This window comes from Acartia tonsa, chromosome 12 (assembly GCF_053477335.1).
Source record: "Acartia tonsa isolate MP-2025a chromosome 12, ASM5347733v1, whole genome shotgun sequence".
In the NCBI taxonomy this organism is placed as follows: Eukaryota; Metazoa; Arthropoda; class Copepoda; order Calanoida; family Acartiidae; genus Acartia; species Acartia tonsa.
This window is the reverse complement of record NC_137271.1, coordinates 41,732,142-41,753,874: the sequence shown is the minus strand read 5'-3', so window position 1 is coordinate 41,753,874 and position 21,733 is coordinate 41,732,142. Positions and strand designations below refer to the sequence as shown.

At 32.3% G+C, this 21,733-nt stretch overlaps 1 protein-coding gene across 2 annotated transcripts; it reads right to left on the bottom strand.

Annotated features, from left to right (window-relative positions):
- Positions 1 to 2,606: 2,606 nt before the first annotated feature.
- Positions 2,607 to 21,106, bottom strand: LOC145333475 (uncharacterized). 2 transcript variants are annotated; one of them, XR_013884509.1, is made up of 30 exons: positions 20,982 to 21,106; positions 20,357 to 20,421; positions 19,878 to 19,954; positions 19,052 to 19,140; positions 18,565 to 18,627; positions 18,078 to 18,156; positions 17,571 to 17,680; positions 15,837 to 15,904; positions 15,151 to 15,244; positions 14,493 to 14,578; positions 13,889 to 14,086; positions 13,677 to 13,782; positions 13,144 to 13,208; positions 12,642 to 12,704; positions 12,165 to 12,365; positions 11,178 to 11,274; positions 10,579 to 10,767; positions 9,587 to 10,066; positions 8,973 to 9,165; positions 8,674 to 8,809; positions 7,942 to 8,053; positions 7,361 to 7,486; positions 6,775 to 6,875; positions 6,390 to 6,435; positions 6,062 to 6,105; positions 5,855 to 5,918; positions 5,378 to 5,483; positions 4,389 to 4,449; positions 3,498 to 3,929; positions 2,607 to 3,211 (listed from the first exon to the last, which is right to left on the bottom strand). XR_013884509.1 is itself a non-coding variant. In XM_080178632.1 (29 exons), exons 4-29 carry the CDS (start codon positions 19,058 to 19,060, stop codon positions 3,857 to 3,859), a joined length of 2,970 nt encoding a protein of 989 aa, XP_080034758.1. In that variant the 5' UTR covers positions 19,061 to 19,140; positions 19,878 to 19,954; positions 20,357 to 20,421; positions 20,982 to 21,106; the 3' UTR covers positions 3,401 to 3,856. The 2 variants fall into 2 exon arrangements, 1 of the variants encoding a protein (XP_080034758.1); XM_080178632.1 differs by lacking the exon at positions 2,607 to 3,211 and having other exon boundaries at positions 3,401 to 3,929.
- Between the last annotated feature and the right edge of the window lie 627 nt (positions 21,107 to 21,733).

The window sequence follows — 21,733 nt, the reverse complement described above, 5'->3', positions numbered from 1 at the left end:
TTTGAAACGCAAGTTTTCTAATCTAAAATATTGTAAATTTAGATACAAGGTGATCAAACATATTTTTTTACCAATGGATCACTTTCACCTCCTTTTTAAAATTTTTTAAATAAACATATTTCTAACACCGCAGTCGCCCCTGAAATAAATGGCTGAATCCCTTCAAAGTTTGAACAATTTTAATGTCCATGAAGGATAAGTGACCTAAATATGCTTTTTTTTAATACATAACTGACTTTGATGAAGTATAGGACATACATAATATCATCGTATATCATTTACTGCATTGCTGTGCTTTAATTAATAAATTATTAACCTTTGACTTTCCTTGCTTCTTGTAATTTCAGAAGTGTCTCTGTCTGTGTCTACAATATCTTCATTGTTATCTTCCATCTCATTTACTTCTTCTTTGATAACATCATCAGTTTGTATATTTGAGGATGTTTGTGAACTTTTAAATGTTTTTTAACTTTTATTTCTGTCTCAAATGATTTGTTACATTGGTTGCAACTGAAATCTATCACAAGAGCATGCTTAATTTTCATGTGTCTATCTAAATTATCTTTACTTTGGAACTTTTTTACACATTGATTACATGAGTAAGGCTTTTTACTAACATGTTTTATTTCAAAATGTTTAGAAAGTTTACTTTTATCATCAAATGATTTGTTACAATGTTCACAAGAGTATGGTTTCACCTTTGTATGTGTCCTATAGTGTTCAGATAAATTACCTTTCTGTGCAAATGCTTTGTAAGGTTTTTCTCCAGAGTGAATTCTATTATGTTTTATTAAATTACCACTTTCACTGAAAGCTTTGTTACAATGTTCACAAGAGTAAGGTTTTTCACCTGTATGTAGTCTTCTATGTTTTGTTAAAGAGCCACTTATTCTAAAAGCTTTGTTACAATGTTCACAAGAGTATGGTTTTTCTCCTGTATGTACTCTGTGGTGTTTAATTAAATCGACTTTTCTTGCAAATGCTTTGTCACATTGTTCACATTTAAATAAGTTTTCTCCTGTGTGGCTTTTAGTGTGGAGATATAAATGATCTTTTCGTTTAAAGGCTTTATCACAATGCTCACAGGAGTATGGTTTCTCACCAGTATGCACTCTTTTGTGAATAATTAAAACACTATTATAAATAAATACCTTCCCGCACTGGTCACAATTAAATAGGTTTTTTCCTGTGTGGCTTTTAGTATGGACATTTAAGTGTCCCTTTTGAGAAAATGCTTTATCACAATAACCACAGGAGTATGGTTTCTCTCCAGTATGTACTCTTCTATGAATTATCAAACTACTATAACTTATAAATATTTTTTTACATTGACCACATTTAAATAAATTTTCTCCTGTGTGGCTTTTAGTATGGAAGTTTAACTGGTCTTTCCGTGAAAATGCTTTTTCACAGTATTCACAGGAAAAAGGTTTCTCGCCTGTATGAACTCTGTTGTGAATTATCAATTTACTGTTACAACCAAACGACTTTCCACATTGATCACATGTGTGACTTTTCTTTTTATCTTTTTTGTTCATCCTAAAATATTATCTTTGACTGAAACTTAAATTTTGTACATAAAATTTTCTTCTTTGGTGGAAAATATTTTATTAGAATATATTACAAAGCAGCATTGCCTTTTCAAAATCCATGAACCGTTGTTCTTAAATAAGAATTTATATTACTTTGACTTCAACATAATGTTTAATAAAAAAGATTATTTTTTCCGGGATCATGAAATATCATCTACAGCATCGTATTATAGACAATTTTCCACGAAAATTAAAATAAAAATTCGATAAGTAACTATTAAAATTAAATAAAATATTTTAATTTGTTTGTCTTTATGTTAAAAAACTTGGGAATAAATTAATTTACCTGTTTTAATTGTTAATAATATAATCAAACATTCTACCTATTATTAAATAGGATCTAAATTAAAAAATATATGATGAAATGTAAATATCCTTTTAGTTAACATAACGATTACCTAAAAAAATCTATTTAAGAGTAACTTTTTCTTTTTCAAACTTGTTTACCTTGTTTTCAAGACTTAACAAATAACGCAAATGAATTGTCTACAAAAAAAATAACATTAAAGAAACTTGATGATTTAACGACCTGATGAACGGTGGTGAGAGGTAGAGTTCAGGTCCTCATGTGGCAACTAGAATTTTGCATTAGTATCATGACAATTCCCCTTGCTAGTGTAAAAAGAGAGATAATTGTGCAGTCCCATACATAATATCAGTGCAACCCTTATCTAAAGCTTCTCTACAGAGAGCGTCATTCATTAGTGTTTTAATTTGGGACACCTGCCGTAACCGGCGAGGTTGAGGTAATAATGAGACAGCTTGTCAAGTCATAATGTACTTGAACGTGGAGCTTGAATGCCAGTGTGGCTATATAAAGTGTCTCGTCCTACTCCAGGACTACTTGGGTCCAAACAATAAGAAACTATGGCTACACAGTACACACAGACTAACGGCTTGAAGTAAATATTTTTGAAAACACCATTATAGAGATACTTAATACTATACAAAAATATTTTTCATTAAATTAAAATTAACTAGGAAAATCATCAGAACCTGTAACTGATATATTAATCAAATTATCATTTTTATTTTTCACATTAACACTAAATATAAATTTTAATATCCACACACGAATAATTTCAAATAAAAAATTTTAAAATATCAACATATTTAATAATTAATCACAATTAATTTTGTTAATTCAACATAAAATTTCATCTATCTAATTTTTTTGTAATGTTTGCATACAATTAAAGAATGGTTATTTATCGCATCGTATTATAAACAGCTTTCCACGTATTGTAGACAGCTTTCCACGAATAGAAAAATGGAAATTTACAAGAATAAAACCAATGGCTCGGGCTAACAAAATAGTATTTTTATTTTATTGTTTGTAGAAAACTGACTATAATATGATACGATACATGATTTTTCAGTAGGACTGGCTCTAATCCAATTGATTAAGAGACGTCGTATCATTCCAAAAAGTAAATTCAATAGCATGTTTCATACAAAATTCATACAAAATGAGTGAATAATAATTTTATCTAGGCCTAAACAAGTTTTATAATCTAAGATAATATCTATATTAAAAAATAAATAAGTTTTCCCTAAGTCATAAAAAAAATCATTGTGCTCAAAGTCTAATTTGTGAAAACGGTACACCGACAAACGTACTAAGAGGACAAAACCTTTAGGGGGACAAACGTGCTATAGCGACATCATTTTATGTAAAACGCGCCAGGATTAAATTTATTTATGTAGATTTTATTTTTATATTTGGAAGATTTTTTTCAAAAAAAAAAGTTTAAAGAAAAATAAATGAAACTAATGTTTATTTCATTAAATCTTAAATAATATATAAAAATATATTACAATTTCTTAAATTTTTAAAAATAACGATATGATTTTTCCTTTGTTACCCCAGACGTTTGTCTCCAAATGCGTTTGTCCCCTTAGAACGTTTGTCGGCGCATTATTAAATATCAATATATTAGGTAATTTTATAATGAAGAAAATAAAATTATATTTATTTCTAATAAATAAATTATTTCTCTCTTTTGCATTAGAGATCACAAAAAAAAATATCTAAAAAGATAAATTAACACAGCAAATAAGAAAGACATTAAAAACATAATAAAGATAATTATAAAGCTATTAATTTAATTCCTAAGATTTCGTCATACCTTGATTTACGAAAATTTTACTGTAAGGCCGTCCCTTCTTTTTACAAGTATTTTAGTAAAATCAATAAATGCTGGTCTATTTCAAACAAGTACAAGCATAATACAAAGATTCAACTATAGATTCATGTTGGATGGTTAATTCTTGGAGCTTGATGTTTCATCATCATTGCTGTGAGTTTCTCTTCTTAACTCCTTGATAACTGTTTCTCTACGAGTAAAATTAGAATGACAACATCTTTAGGTAGCAATGATAATAAATATAAAACAAAAAAATACGTTAAACCATTTTTGCCCCCACCCCGTACTTTAATTAACTTTCCTGTTAAGATTTTCACCATCCACCAAAAATATTTAAACAACCGCTCCCTATTAAATTCATTAAATAAAATCCATCCTGTACTATAAAGTAGAATGTTTATTTGGTTGGAGCTTAGGTCCTCGAAAATAGTCGCTCTAATTGAAAAATACTTTTTTTCTGGGAAATCTTGTATATCTCGTTTATGGTGGTTTTAGGCTTTTTTCATGCTAATAATGAGTCAATAGATGATAGGGGTGCATCTGGTTGTAAAAAAATAGTACATAAGTTACTTAAAGGAAGGGTGTTTGTTAGACAGACGAACAGAACATAAATAATTATAGAGTAGCTCTGCTCTTACAGCTTACTAACCTAACTTCTGTTGACTCAGTCACAAGTTTCTCCAATGTTTTACTTCTATGCTTTTCATCCTCTAAAAAATATCTATGTAAATATTCAAAAATTCCCCCAAAAAACTAAAGTAGTTATTAATTAATTAATGTTATTGTATTGTCTTGAAAATGGTAATACCATTAGATCTAAAATATTTAGAAAAACTTCATATTAGTACTAGTTATGCTTAAAGCTTTTTAAAGAAAATACTTGGATTTTAAGTTAAAAATTTTAGAAGATAGTTTACTTCTTTTCTTCTTTTAGGTGAAAAGTCACTAGAGACTAATGGCGCAGGAACCAGTAATAAAAAATGAAGGACAACATTATTCGTCGCTCTGCCGCAGTTAAACGTGAACACGTTAAGAGCTAAGGCATTGTCGCAGCAGAATTAATAATATAACTTCTTTTAAGGTTATTAAGGCTAGGTTCATTATTCATAATCATATTTTTGTATACCTGCGGTTGCTAGAGCGCCAAGTAACACTTGCTTAAGAGTACACAGCGCAACTGTCAACTATACCTGCCACAGCTAGAGCGCCAAGTAACTCTTTCTTAAGAGCACACAGCTCAACTGTCAACTATACCTGCTACAGCCAGAGCACCAAGCAACTCTTGCTTCAGATCACACAGCTGAGCTGTGAACTATACCTGCTACAGCCAGAGCACCAAGCAACTCTTGCTTCAGATCACACAGCTGAACTGTGAACTATGCCTGCTCCAGCTAGAGCACCTAGTAAATTTTGCTTAAGAGCACACAGCTGAACTGTGAACTATACCTGCTACAGCGAGAGCGCCAAGCAACTCTTGCTTAAGAGCACACAGCTCAACTGTCAACTATACCTGCTACAGCTAGAGCACCAAGTAACTCTTGCTTAAGAGCACACAGCTCAACTGTCAACTATACATGCTACAGCTAGAGCACCAAGTAACTCTTGCTCAAGAGCACACATCTCAACTGTCAACTATACCTGCGGTTGCGAGAGCGCCAAGCAACTCTTGCTTCAGAGCACACAGCTCAACTGTCAACTTCTCTACCTCGTTGTTCTGTTCACTTATCTTGTGTAGTAGATCAACCTTAATTATTTTAATATAGTTGGTAGGAGAGTTCTACATACAACTTATTTTACTTTATTACTTACTAGTCGCTACGCTACCTAGAGGCCTCTATTGGCACTTGAGGGAAATGGGTAGGGCGGGGGGTCGAACTTCCATTCTCGACTTTAGCTATTTTTGAACGAAATTTTTGAGGATTGAAGAGGTACGCTCCACTTAAATAGGGGGCCAATATCTATTCAGAGGTTAGCGGCTTCATTTATTAGTTCATTAGAAGGGGAGGGAATGGGGTAAAGGAAGTGCATGGGGGGTATCGTTATATTAGCCAGCTGGGAGCATCACTTTATCAGAGTACTTGAAAATCTGGTGCAACATCCAAGTAATAATAATACCTTGTCTGTATTCAGTTTAACAGCCAGCTCATTTACTCCATTCAAATCATCTAGGACTTGGTCCCTGAAAATAAACAAAATTAACTTATATAATTTTCAAGAGATTTAAATAGTTTTTTTTTTATCGCCTAGTATTATAAACAGCGGATATTTAAATGAAAAATTATGAAGATTAAAAGCAGTTTAAAAAATAACTATGCCCCCTACCTGGTTATTCTATTCTCTTGTAAATCTGCTGTTAACATTTCAACCTAAATAAAAAAAAATGGTAGAAACTGAGAGGCGAACGTTAATTAAGTTCTTATAAGAAAATAATATACCACTAGTTCAATCGATTTAACGAGTTCCAACTATTTTTGAAAAAAAAACCGGAAAAAGATTCTGTTTAGGTAAATATTAATGTAACTGATATAAAACAAGATTGTCTTTTGAGAATCATTAAAAAACTGTAATTATACATTAATTTAAAATTTTTTAATAAATTAGGCCATTACCTACTTTTGTTTTAACTTCTTGGATTTAATTAACAGCTTACCTTCGCATTTAGTGAAATAATCTGTGTTTTCAGTTGTTCATTACTCCTAAAATATTTAAAAGTAACAGAATGTCTGAGTTTGTTTTGTTTGTAACGAAGGATCTCGCTAACCGCTCAACCGATATGGTTCTCTTTTACAATATAAATTCTCATAGATCCTGTGCAATTAAAAGATATTTGTGAGGAGGTTACCACCATCCATCTTAGAGAACTCCCCTTGAGGCCTCTAGGGGCGAAGTTATTCCATGAAGTCGTTTCTAATTATTTTTTAAAAATTTCTTTATGCCGAGAGTATAATATGCGAATCTTTTTCATTCTATGAATTTTATGATCCTCGTGCTTTTCTGTGTCATAGGTGATTTAGATTAAAAAATAATTGAAATACCTGATCATAGATTCTATGTATTGGTCTGAATGTTCACATTTGGCTTTAACAGCCTCCAAGTCTGCTTGCTTGCTTCGCACTTCCAAACTCATGTTCTCAGCCTACAGCAAAATATTAAATAGGCCTCTAGGGTTACTTGAGAAAGGATGATGAATTAGATTATTAGACCCGCCTATCCGTTTTCAATTTTCGTTTAAAAAAAGTAAAAAAAACTTTTTTAGAGGGGAGGTGACGGTGTTAGTGTTTTCTAGGTGCAATTTCTCTTGGGAGGGTCATGATACTTTCTTCCAAAATATCTATAATCCTTCCCAGAACCTAAGAGCTTCACTTTAAAGGAATAGGTAGTAAGTGAGATCATTCTTTACACCCAAATAAACAGACAGACATCCTGTTACTTTTATATAATTTTTTTATAACTAGTGTCTTAATATAATTTTGTAAGTTTTTTAGTCTTTATCTTTTTTACAGACCTATTTAGACCGAATAAGATTTTAGGATAGCTCTAATTGATTTAAGGAATAGCCCAAAATAAAATTTTAAGAGACCTAACAAGGTTTTTAAACAGCCCTAATCCTTGATCCTTTACCTGCATTTCCAGGTTTCTATTGATGGTCTCGACCTTGTGTAGGTCCCTGGAGAGTTGCTCGTACTGGCCCAGCAGGATCCGTCTCTCATTCTCCTTCTCACTTAATAAGGACTCCAGGCCCTTAACCTGAAAAAAAATCTTGAATATATTGAATTGTTCTCTTAGAAGGATGGAGGTTCCTCCTCAAAAATAGTTATAAACCTTCCCTGGACCAATGAGAAGCTTCACTGTGCTTTGAAAAAATAAGTCAACAAATAAAAAATTAATGGGGTTTAATAAATGAAATATTTAAAACAGCGTAGATAAACATTTGTTCAAAGTGCCACATGTGAGTTTTTTATTCAAATATCAATATTGATCATTTAGACTTCAGCATAGCGTTTAACGAAAAGTTTTTTGATCATTTCTAATGTATTATTAGGGGGATTTTTGATGTTGAAACTTAATATATAGTACCTATTATGTCATCCACTTTCATAACTTAAAAATACGCTATTTTCTTATTTGTCATGAAATCGTAAATAAGGTATATCGAAAAAGCAAAAAAAATCGCTGCCCCCCAAAAAATCTCGAAGAAATACCTTATCAATATAATTGTTGATATCCTGATTGGCTTGCTCTAGCTTGCAGCTCAGATCCTCACAATAATCTCGCTGGCTTTGAAGCTCTTCACTTAGCTTACTGTAATCTTCCCTGATAAAAAATAGTGATTTTACTGTAGGAAGGTCTTATTGATTTACCTATTTTTTGCAGTTTCTAAAACAGATGTATAGTTCAGATGTATATACAGATAACTGCCTCCCTCCCTTTTTTAATGGCCTTATTCTTCTACTAGCAAATTGTTTTCTGCTACTTGGCTGTGTTAATAAACACGACACCATTGATCTTTAATGAACCAATTGAGAGTCGGCACAAAGACAGTACGATGGGCATATTATATACAGCTATTTAACCCTTTCCCCCTCTAGTGTTTTACTCTAATGTTTCAAGAAAACTATAACTAAGCTTTAAAAAATTGTTCAACCAATCAAAAGCACCTACTGTTTACCGTCTTCTATATGATTGGCTTTTCAATGTTTAAGGTATTTCTTTAAAAATTTTGGTTTATATATCTATCATAATTCAGATTTAAAATACTGTAAATGAAAATAAATTAAATGTTAAGTTTTGTTCTTTTCATTAGGTAAATATCTGAAATATTTAGTTAGGTATTGTTGCGCTACCAATACTCTCTGGGTCTCTCTCGATCAGTCCTTCCAAACTAAAGGCACTTTCAATCTAGCATGTTCAAGCTATGAAGGCACTAAAATTACCTCAAATCTTGAAGCTGACTGGAGGCATTTGAATCCTGTTCTCTCAGTTTCTCCATGTTTCTGAGCTGAGCTAATCTTTGATCCAATCTTTCTTCTCTTCTCACAGACTCGTCACTTTCCTCCAAGCTTTTTCTTTCTAAACAACATTTCAATATTTGACACAGGTTGGAAAAATGTAGGAGTTGGTTGTCTTTAAAAAGTCATAATATTAAGTGCCTTCTAAAGATTTATTTAGTGTAGTTACTTCATAAAAAAAGAAAAATACTAAAATATGTTATTTGAACCATTTTTTCATTTACCTGATTTTTCCAAATCTCTTTTTAGATGAGAGCATCTTTCTTTGCTCTCGGCCAGATCAATACTTAACGCGGCATTTCTGTCCTTTTGCGCACTCAGCTGATTGAACAGCTGATTCTTCTCATCTGTAACTCTTCGCAACATATCATCTTTTCTCTCCAGCATTGTTCTTAACTCTTCTGCTGTTCTGTTGGCCTGATTCAGATGCATGTATGTATAAGTAAATAAATCGTGATTCGTGAGGAATAATACTATTTTAACCTTGAGTGGAGGGGACATTGGGCTGTTTAAAACTAGTCCCCAAAGTCTAATAAAAAGTTTGAGGACTTTTATTTAGCTTTGATTGATTGTCTTAAAGGTACAGCCATTTTTGTAATATACAAAGGGATAATTTTTGTATCATAAATAAGGATTAAGGTACCTAATTTTGCTATCAGTTGGTCTTCTATAGTAAAATCAATTTAAAAGACAGATCACACACAAACACACATAATTACACAATGTCCAAAATTTAGAGGTTTTTTTAAATGCTGGAATCATACAGATCACGTTCAATAAAGCTTTACTTCCCCAATTCTGCCAATAATTGGAACAATACTTATACTGAAATGCCTGCCTGGTTCAGTGCTTGTTTCAGTTCCAATAACTCTGTACTTTGCTTGTAAGTTCTCTCACTGTTCTCTGCCACCAAATTTTGGTTTGTTCGCAGCGCATTCTCTGTGTTTTCCAGCTGCTTCTCAAGAAAATAAATTCTTTTCTTTAGATTAGCCATTTCTGTGCTACAATCAAATCTATCCCTTTCCTCATTTTGGTTTTCATCAACTGATTTTTCTTGTGTGAATGTTGGTGTAGATTTAGATCTTGTTAGTGGAACCTTAATTTTATTTCTTATTTCCCTTTCTTGTTCTGACTGAGCTCTTTGCATCTTTTCATTTCTGAGCTGAGCTCTTTGCAATTCAATTATTTCTCTCTCCGCATTGAGACGATTTCTCTCGGCGGCCAAGTCATGGTTAGAATCATATGTGGACTGTTCCGCTCCTGAATTTGGTGGGCAGTAGATGGACGGTTTAGAAGGAGAGTCATTAGGTGATTTTCCCTGACACAGTTGAATCTAGATTTAAAATTCAACACTAGTTTCTGCATTTGGAAGATTATGATTATTTGAGGACAAAAATAGAAAATAATATTCTCCCAATTTCCCCCCAAACAATCTTAATCTACTAAAGCAAGACTTTTTTACATTACATCACAGTTGGAGGAAGATAATTTATCTTGTCTTATCCAAGTATTTTTTGAATTTTAAAAAGGGGTACGTAGGTTGTGCTGAAATTCCTTTAAGGTGTGAGTTTTATTGCTTAAAAACATTAGTAGAACGATAATTTATGTCAACTTAAAAAAAAACTTTTTGTCTGTAGTTCTTTTCAATAAGGAATAAACATATTTATTGAATAATATCGTTCTACTACTGTTTTTAAGCCTTAAAACTCACACCTTCACGGAATTTTAGTACAACCTACCTCCCCCTTTATTCATCTATCTCTAATGGATGAAAAGACATGTTTTTACATTTATTTTTTGTTCAACATTTTTGTCTAGATGCCACTGAACCTGGCCAGAAGGACGAGTTAATGTGTCCATTAGTTCTCTCCGCAGTTTGTGAATCTCCATCCTAGCATTGTGCAGCTCATTCTGCAGTCTTGACACTTCATCAAGTGTGTCAGTGGTGCATGAGTCATTCTCCTCCTCCTGGTCTGCGTGTAACAGATCAACACCGGTAAAGTTGACCCTTCTCTTGTCCTGAGAAAAATACATTCAATATGGAAAAACCATCTTTATTTGACCAATTAAAGAAGAAGGAAGTTATTCATTTAAGTACAAAAATCCCTGTAACTAGGCAAAAGTTTGTAGTTTTCACTTATTATATAGGGTAATTCAATAAAATTGAACATATTAGCACTAAAAAAGCTAAGCCGTTTTGGTTATCAAAAGTAAAAAATTAAATAATAATTTTCGAGGGGCAATTATTATTGAGAGGGTGGTGGACGTGGTATCCTTCCCCAAAATAGTTATAAACCTTCCCAAGTCCTCTGAGAAGCTTCAATGTAAGCGAGATTCTTTGTTACACACAGAAAGACACAGATCCTGTTACTTTTAAATAAGGATACTAGGTACCCTTCTAACATTAAAAAATATATATATTTATCTACCTGATTAATTTTCATCTGTTTCAAGCTACTCTTCTGTTGTTGTTGTTGTGGAGTTTCACTTTCTGTGTCTTCCTCAGAACAATTGGGGGAGGTTTTTCTAGAGGGAGCGTCACATGTATTGTCAAATCTTTAAAATGAGGACAAAGTTTGTCACAAGTGTCATAAATTTAAGTTTTTGGCGTGTAGGATTATTTATATTAATGTAAAAATAAGGGAAATAACGAAAAATCCGCTTTTTCCTTGTAGTAATTTAACAAAAATTAACACAATTTGTGATTGGTCTACAATTTTTTTAAAAACTTAGTATTGATCCAATACAGGTTTTAGGCTTTTTTATAAAGGGATAATTCACCCATCCTAGGATACTACTTGTTCACAGGGAAAAAATAAAACTATCTTTTCTAAATAAATGGATGTAGGGGATCTTCTATACCTACCTATTATGCAATGGTATCCTATTATATAAAGTTGTAAGCTTTTTATGTCTGTATCGATGGATCTCTCTAACCGCTGAACTGATATAGTTCTCCTTTACAATGAAACTTCTTATAGGTCAAGGGAATGTTTATAAGATTTTGGGAGGAGGGTATGTCCACCCTACCAAGATAAATAACCAGTGTTGCGAAGAGTGTCATTTACAAAGACATTCTCGTGATGAGAGCCAATCTTTAAGGTTTAGGTTCAGACTTGAAAATTAAAAGTATTTTTGACTTCGAGATTAAAGAATAAATATTTTTTGAAAAATTTGGTGATTTTATTTTTATTGTCAAGGATTCGCACTGACCAAATTTGGAGGATCCGGATCCGCATACAATCAATGCGGATCCGCAACACTGTAAATAACTCTATGTAATAGAATTACCCCCCACCCAGATTTTTTACTTTTTCTTTTTAAAACTTTTGAAAATTGGGGGTGTCAAATTTCCCTCCCCCCACCTTGGGTGCCACTTGAGACTTATATATATATTTGACAATCATGTAACGTACCCTTTATTATTCTGAATATCTTGAAGTAGATTCTCCATATGTGATTTATATCTATCTCTCTGTGTCTCTATATTCTCAACAAGCTTCTTTACTTTATCATTCTCAGAGATTTCACTCATTAATGTTTCTAGCTTGGTCTTTAGCATTTCAATTTCTTGTTCACAGTTACTACGGGTCTTGCATAGCTCTGCATTAGCACATCTTAAAATAACAAGGATGACACAACACCAATGAAATAAAAAAATTACAGAAAATAAATAAAGGTCGACTAACTTTAAGGCTTCAATTTTAGAACAGCGAGTTCTTTTATATATCCTTATATAAAATTTAAAGTTTGTCTGTCTGTCTGTACCGAAGGATCTCGCTAAACGTTTGACCAATATGGTTCTCCTTTACAATGGAGAAATGGCGCAACATATGACAAAAATGTCCTACTAAATAGTACCTGTGCCACTAACAAAGAAAGTTACAACTAACCTAAGACTACTTATCTCCTGATTAGCCCTCTGTAGCTGACAGGTTACCTCGGACAAGCTTGATCTTGTTTAATAATTTTGCTGTTCTGTTCTGTTATCATTAGGGCAGGTAAAGAGGGTAATATGTAAGCACCGTTTTAATTATGAAACCTCTTAGGTTATCTTGTTGTACAAATTAATTTACTATGTAAAAATATCAAAAAAATGGAAGTTTAATTTGGTATGTTTAATAAGCAATGCCTTCGCATTAAAGGAAGCCTGCAAGAAATACACCGCTCTAAATGCTGAAAGACTGCCACAAGTATACCCAAACACGCTAAATTTGAAGCCTTCAGCTTTAATAACAAAAAAAGTATTTTAAAATGACATTGTAAGTAGATGAAAATTTTTAAAAGTTTTCCATCACTAATGATACTAATTTTAATAGTTCTTGCAGGCCCATTTTATCTCTAAACACATTAATATTAACTGAATTAAATTTTAATGCGCAAAAGAACAGCAACCTAGCAACTCGCAGCCCTGACAGATCATGACCTTGACAGCTTAATCTATGCTGTAGATGGCACACCTAAAAGTAAAGGAATAAGATGTAAGTGTGTGTTTCTTTCATGGCCTTTATGTATATAACATAAGATTTCTTTAATGATTTCATAAATAAATGTAAAGCAAATTTTTTTCAATACAATCAGAATGATTCCTAAGAAATTTCAAACGTCTGCACGTAATCCGGAGATCTTAAGGTTCATGCAGGACACCTGATAACATTCAGAAAAAAAGAAAATTTTAGTCTAGAACTTGTTTCAGTACAGATAATAAATGTATAGATGTATAACTTGGCCCAAGTGATGAAACATTTTTCGTCTGCTAGCAAATTGCTTCCTGATCTTTTGTAGGGACTTGGCTGTGTTTAATATCCGACGTTTTTGGCTAATGTTCAAACCCCAATTGAAAGATTGGACAGGGTCTCCAGCCCGTGGGTAGAGTTACATAAGTGTCCCCTCTATTCTTTTAGTTTTATGTAGAGATAACTACTAACCTGTCTTTGAAGACATCTGATGTGTTGACAGAGATGAACTGTTGTCGGGTCAATTTCCTCATCAAACTTGACTCCTGTCTCATTACGACATGTCAACTTTTTACACCTAACAAATAATATAATTGTTAGACAATGTTAAGTGAGACCAATTTAGGGTTTTAGAAACTAAACAGACACTAGAGTAAATTATTTAACACATTCTAAAATCCTACCTATAACAAACATTCTGTTGGCCTGCACATTTATCAGAACACTTACGTTCTCCAGTTTTTGTGTTGGATGTTAAGCTCTTTGGATACTGAGTTGTTGAACTCTTTGTATTATTATATGATGTACTCTTTGCATTCTTAGTTGGGGCGCTCTTTGTGGTCATAGAAGGTGCAGAGAGATAGCTCTTTGTATTATTACTTCTAAATTAGTAAAAAATGTAAAAAATTATTTAAGGAAATCAATCATTAACAGAAGTTGGAAACCACTCTTTATTTATTATCTACCTATTTTTATTATTTTACTAAAAAATCTGAATATAATTCTAAAAATATTTGAGCTGTAACAAAAAAAACATAATTAGTGTACTTTTGAATTTAACAAAGTATTTGACTAAAACTTTAAGGTTTGTTTTTGAAAAATAGACAATGTAACAATTAAATTAATATACAACCCCCCCCCCCTTAATTTAACCATCGAAATAAGAGATTAACTTTAAATTAGATGGCTATGTATCTCTTGCCAGGACCAGAACTTTTTAGAAATTTTAAATTAAGTTAGATAAGATCCTCCCACTTTCTAAAAAATTATGAGACAAATTTTACTGACCCTGCGTGCTTTGAATCTCTGGAATGGCAGCAGCAACATTCAACATCTGCGGCAGCGGCTAACAACTCCTCCCTCAACTTTCCTACCTGAATATTTTTGAATCAACAGTAAATAAAGAAAAGATATCCCTTGGTATTGGCGAAAATAAAGGCATGTCTGCTTGCTGTCGTCAGGGAATTGAAGTGTCGGAATCGGGTATGTTCCACACAGCGTCATACTAGAGACATTAAAATTGTACATACAGCTGCTACGTCTTGCACGTGACACTTATAGTGAGAGTAGGAACAATGCCTTGGATCATAAAAGGAGCAACTAATTACAATACACAGTTAGGACTTTTAGACAAAGGTCGTGCAATCAAAGGGTCGATTGTCTGTTGGATGTTAAAAAGAAAAGATTACATTGAAAATGTATTTTATTTTCTAATGATATTTATGTTAAAAAAAAACGTTGCGATACTCCAAATATGGGATGGTTTGAAGTATGAAAACATAATAATTATTCTTATTGCTTTTAGATACCATTATGTGCTTTCCATCGCGGCACTGAAAACCCTCTAGGAAGCGGGGTTTTGTGCTCAATATGGCAATTTGAGGAAGAAATACCCACCATTTGAACAAAGTTTAATACTAGCTAGTCTTAAAAAAAGAAATCTTACCTGACTTTTTACTGAAGAATCCACATTCTTATGACTATCCGTTGCCAATGTATCATATTCAATATTTTCAGTAAAATCATTCTGCTCATCAGATCTAAGCAATAAATTTAAAGAGTAGAGGGGACAAGAATTAAATAGCTTAAATAGCTGTACCCTCACAGATTAAGGACCCTCGTTGGTTCTAAGATTTGTAAGCTTACATTTTATAAAAGCCGAGTTTTTACACATTTTTAAGTTTAAAAACAACGCCATAAATATAAAATTCATTATTTGCATTGCATATCCATTAAAATTACTTAAGTAACCTATATTTTTGAGCGTTGTTTTCAGAAAAAGAAATTTTAAAATTAAGATTTTATACTTTACAAGTTAAGAAAACTCCATTATTTAATATTTATCCATTATTTTAGAAAACATACGTGGAAAAATATTAAAATTGTTGAATTATTAAAGGATAAAGATATACATAGCAAAAAAGTGAAATAAATCTAAAATAATATTTGGCGAGCAGATAAAAAGGTCGCCAAATTTTCCAAGTGTTGCCCCCCCAACGACAGCTTAAAATCACATGTAGATTTCGTGATTTTTTCCCAAAATAATCTCGTTGTTGTTATAAGCTGCATTGATTACGTTTTTAATAAATTGTTAACACAAAAAAATGAAGTGGCCCATTTCTAGAAACTCACCGATACACTTGTTTAGTTGAATCTTGACTTTTTAAAGACTGGGTTCTAACTGGGGGCTTTGGCACACTTAACATTCAGGATTTTAAAAATATAAACAAGGATGACAACATTTATAAAATCGAAGCTCAATCGTTCCGTAAGGCGAAAGCTCTTCATCAAGGACGTCCAAAGTGTAGGGGGGGGGTTAAAGGGTGTTAGCGCCAGGGTGGGCATACAAAAAACCCACCCAAAAAACCCACCCAGGGTTTTTTAAAAAACCCATTGGAAAAAAACCCAAGGTTTTTTGGGTTTTTGAAAAAACATTGAAATTTCACGTTAAAATTTACAAATTAAACCTCTATTTACTCAAAGACTAGGATCTAATAACATTTTAAAGCAAATTTTACCTAAAAAACGAAAAAAAATATGAAGTAGGGGGGGGGGGGGGGGGATGTTAATGCAACCATCTCGTAATCAATGATTAAATGGCACTTAGAATTCGAATTTTGATCTGAAATTTTGCATGAATAATCCTTGGTAAGTCTTTTTTCCCTAAATCGAACAAAAAGTTGGAAAAGTAATGGCTAACGACTGGCAGCTCAGATGTTTTGCCATTTTTAGGCTATCTTAAGAGCAAATTAGTCACAAAACCTATCTCCACATAATACTTTTTGTCGCTCAAAAACCTTATCAAACGGTTCTAGCCGGTTGCTGTAGGAACTAGAAATTTTAAAAATGGTTATTGCTATCATTTAACATGAATTAAAACAAAAAATATGTTTTAAAAAGTTGATTCCTACGTAATTAATGATGAATTTGCCCTCAAAATAGGCAAAAAACGGTTAACGGCTGAGCCACCAGCCGTTACTTTTTCCAACTTTTTGTTCGACTTAGGGAAAATAGACCTACCAAGGATTACTCATGAAAAATTTTAGATCCAAATTCGAATTCTAAGTGCCATTTAATCATTGATTACGAGATGGTTGCATTAACCCCCCACCCCCCCTTATAAAAATGATGCTCTACTTATTGTTCAAATGTTAATGAAATTACTTTCTCTCAAAACTTAATTTCAGAAAACGCTTTGCTACCTACTGAATTGATGATATAGGTATAAATTGTGTAAATTACATAATCGTAATTGATTTTTAAACTAAAACATAACAATTTATGAAAGGAAATAGTTACAGTGGCGTGCAGAGGGTTTTATTAAGGGGATGTAAAAAGGGGAATACCTTAATAATTTCTGGGAGGGGGGGGGGGGTTGTTGACAGCTTAGGAATAGAGGAGGAGGTTCCATGTTTTGAAGCTTTTAACCTCCCCTCCCCCTTAATAGAATATTTTGTGCACCGTTGCAAATAAGGGTTTATAATTGATCGAAATGCCAGTTGTTTTCATTATCTATCTTGTTTATTGTGAAATATTGCTTACCTTTTACCTACAACAACATAAACATTAATATTTCATCAATATATCAAATGTATTTGACTCCTAAATCAAAAAACCCAATAAAACCCGAAAAAAACCAATAAAACCCAGGGTTTTAAGGGTTTTTATGGGTTGGGTTGGGCTTTTTAAAAAAACCCTGGGTTTTTCCCCACCCTGGTTAGCGCCCCCCTCAAAAAAATTGAAATTGCATTAGATTACCCCACCTTCCTTTGAAAATCCCCATTTAACCACCCCCACATAAAAAAAATCAAAAAGCTTGGACGTCCATGCTCTGCAATGCTATTTTTTTTTAAATCCAAGTTTCCTGGCATAAGAATTTGTCCTCCTTGTTTGTTCAAAACTTTTGGATGTACGGGTGCCTGTTTCCGACTGCTGGACAGATTGAGGCTTGGCAGATAAGACCTTCTTTGGGTTTCCTGAAAAATAAAGATTTATGGAAATACAGGACAGACTGATAGCTGAATATCAAGTCAACAATCCTAGAGTTGAATGGAAAGTTACAGTTATTAGTTAACCTTGTAATAAATAGGTAGTGTGCAGGGTGGGAGGAAACTTTGGGCTGTTTATTACACGAATTTTATAACAACGTTTTGTTATTCGATGGATCAAAAACTTTTGGGAATATATCAAATTTTGATTTGTTGGTTCATAAAGTTGAGTGTTCAAACGTTTCAACGACTAGCTATAATCTACAGAAGGGTTAATTTTGTGTATTATCTTTGGGGTGCTGAGAAGTACACCAATTCATCGGCCATAATCTTATCCCTTTAGTTCCCTAGCCCACAATGAAATAAAAAAATATTATACTCTTACCTTGTTGTCTTGCTGGAAGTGATTTGCTACTGGCTGAAATTCTAGAAGGTTGACTGATACCATTGCTGCTTGGCAGATCCTAAACAATCAAAATTAATAATATATAATGAAGAAAATATTGGGAGGGTGAGAAAGAATGGTTAATCAGCAAATGTTAAGTATACAAAAGAAAAATCATAAGTTATTGTTTGTTTGAATGTTTGACCAGGGACGTCCAAGCTTTTTATTTTTAGGGGGTTAAAAGGTTTGAGGGGGGTAATTAAAATTTTGTCGGCGGTAAAAAAGGGGTATCAAAGTTTGAGAGGGGAAAAACACCCCCTTTGCCTCCACCCTTGAACTTATATGTGTTAGATTGTGTAAGTAAAAGTAGAAGAGGGAATTAGTCATAGATACCTCAATGATCTTTGAATTAAGTACTGTCAGACAGACATACATTTATTAATTATAGAGTAGCTACGCTACTACAAGTATAATATATTCTGTTTACCTGGTTTTCAATATTTTCTTTGTCTACAACTTTATCATTCAGCTCCTTTTCTCGGAGACCTTTTTTGTAGTATGGTTTAAGAATAATCAAAATAGAAAAAAAGCTAGGTATATTTTTAATAGGAAGGTACCTAGATATTTAGACTTTTAGATTCCGACAATTTGATTATTATAACACTGAACTGCGAACTTTTCATATACCAAATATTTCACAGATACAAAATACAGAATTTCACACATTAATAATAGGGATATTAATAATCAACTTCAACAGTCAGCTATAATGCACACATAAAAATTGTCATAAGATAGTTTTAGAATATTTTTCTACTCTTCATAACTTTTCAAATACCCAGCCCCTAGATTTTAGGGCCGAAGACGCTAGTAGGAACAGAAATATTTAAAAATGAGAGCTTTAATAAAATGAGAGGTATAATGCAAACAGAAAAATAATATTTAGAGGCAATTATTCTATTATCCTTTCCTTTAATTGTCATTTTCGACAATTTTTCTTTGAGATCATAATTTTCTTGGAGCAGGCTTTTGATATAATTGTCATCTGATTTCTCATCGACATCTAAAAATATAAACGATATAGGTGAAATCAATCAATAGGTTTAGTTTTATTTAGCTGATTGATTGATTTGCAGACCTGTAGTTGACCTTTAACGATTAATGTTGATGTTATTATGTTCATTGATTAATTGTCTAGGTACCTATTTGTATGAAACGTATACTAGATATATTATCAAAGGGATAGTTGCATGAAGTGCATTTAAAGAGTTTGGATACTTGGTGAAGTGAACCTTGAAGTGTTTTTGAAGAATATGATAAATTAAATATAAGTTAGCCATCAATAATGAAGATAATCGAAAATAAAATCAATTTTTACTGGTCGGGTTTAGTATAACGTCCAAAAATGTCTAATTTGTGCTTAGAAAAGTAACATTTTCAGAAAAATGATTGCAAACATAAGTTACAAGAATAATGTTTAACACGTCGTAGGTATAATTTTGTATTACTTTGAATAAATAAACATTGAGGTCATCACTAAAACATTCTACATGATATTCAATATGATTTTCAAGTCTTGATATTTTGAAAACTATGTATGCAGTAGAAAATTAAAATTCTTGCAAATATATGCCCTACTATAGGTGTAATTCAAATATTGAACAGGAAAAAAGGCGGATCACTAAATTCAGGATTAGATGCATTTCGTGCAACTTTTCCTTTTAAAATGATTTTTTGTTTCGTTGATTCGTGGTCTTTTGGCCAAAGAAGGATAAATATTCTGAAGATTGATTAGCTTACCTGTAACTGAAGAATGCCGCGTTAAATATTTTTGTTTGCACTCATCTGGACGCAACAAACGTTCTGCCTCAAGTATTCTGAATAATTTTCAAAAATACATTGTGAACTATTATTGACTATAAATGGCTTTTAGCAGGAATAAGATACAACCAACAAATGAAATAAATCTAGTATAAAATTTGGGTGTCCTATAAAAAGATCGTTCTTACTACGACGAGCTGCCCTTCAAAATCACGAAATCTTAACAAATATTTATTTTCGTATTAATTCAGTTTTAACAGCTGGGTTTTCAGTCACTTATTAATAGGCTTGTTTATTTCTGTATGTACAGAAGTTTGTTAAATCAACAATGCACCCATAGTAAGGACTGCTTACTGAACAATATGAACATATCTAATAGAGCTGCTTTGCTATTAAAACGTACGCTATCTTAACTAAAATCTCAAATTAGTAGGATCTTATTCAATAAGAAAACTTACTTCTTTAATTTTCTAACTTGTGTATCAGCCTCCTCGAAATGTCGCCTCCAATATTCTCGTTCATCCTAGTAGAAGGAGTTTGCAGTAGCGAAGCTATTCTATAATTCAGTTTGGCTTTCCGTCCGTCAGTCATGCTACAACAGTCGTAAACTTTTTAAGACTTTTTTTAAGATTTTATGATATTTCTCAAATATGCATGACCAACCAGACCATTGAACATCTGCTGAATAAAAAAAGTTGTCTGTTTTTCCATCAATGATTTTCTTCGCTTCGTTACTTAATGAATTTATTATACGGAATTTTATACATTTTTTAATTACAAAGCTTTAAGTTTTCTTAATGACCAAAGGGTTATTTTCCTTAAAAGCATCTCAAAATCATTAAAAAAAAACTTAATCTGGACCTATAAAAGGCTTCATTAACAGTAAAACGAATCGGCTTAGTAGTATTAAAACACAGACATTCTTATGAAAGTGGTCCTAATATAATTAAAAATATATAGGAATCAACACTACTTCTTGTGGCATAATTAAGTAACAAAAATCCACCAAACTTAAAATACTGGACATTGGCAAACAGACAAGAATCCGATACAAAATAGCTGCTTTATTAATATTAAACAAACCTGCAGTAAAATTATATTTTTCTCCGCTAATCTTGAAGATTCCAAATTTCCCTGTATTCAATGAAAACTCAAATTATATTCTAGGGGAGCTTTCATGAAAAAGATCATGTTACTAACATAACAAGGATGACAACATCCATAAAAGCGAAGCACTGAAACGGTAGGACAAATGGACATTAACACTTGTATAGTGTCAGAACTGAATAATCAGCATATAAATGTATAAGAGTCAAAGCAAAATTGTATGTAAATTTGTTAAAAAACTGCTGGATACAAAATAATGTTTATGGACATACTTACATTTTTAGGACTTGATTATAGAGTTACTTCGCTTATAACATTATACTTTGTTGTCCCAGGAATCAATATAACAAAATTCAGATCAATCGGATGATTAGATCACATAAAAATTTGTTGTTAAAAAAGGAAAAAAAATCAACATGTTTAAATTGAACGTACGAACATTTTTGTAATGATTATAGAGTTGCTACGCTTTCTAAATCGTACCTAACTACTAAAGAAATCACCATGCAAAGTTTGAAATCGATAGGACAATTCTAACATGCCTAAATTAACGAAAAAAGCTATCCGTTACAGACGGACGGACCGACCCTAATTATAGAAAAGCTTCGCTTTTAAAAAGTAGTAAAATATAAATGCTTGCCAACAGTTTGAATTCCTTTTTTCATATACAATTAATGATTTATGTCATTGTATTAAACAAAGAATACAACTCTCAAATTTTTAGTACT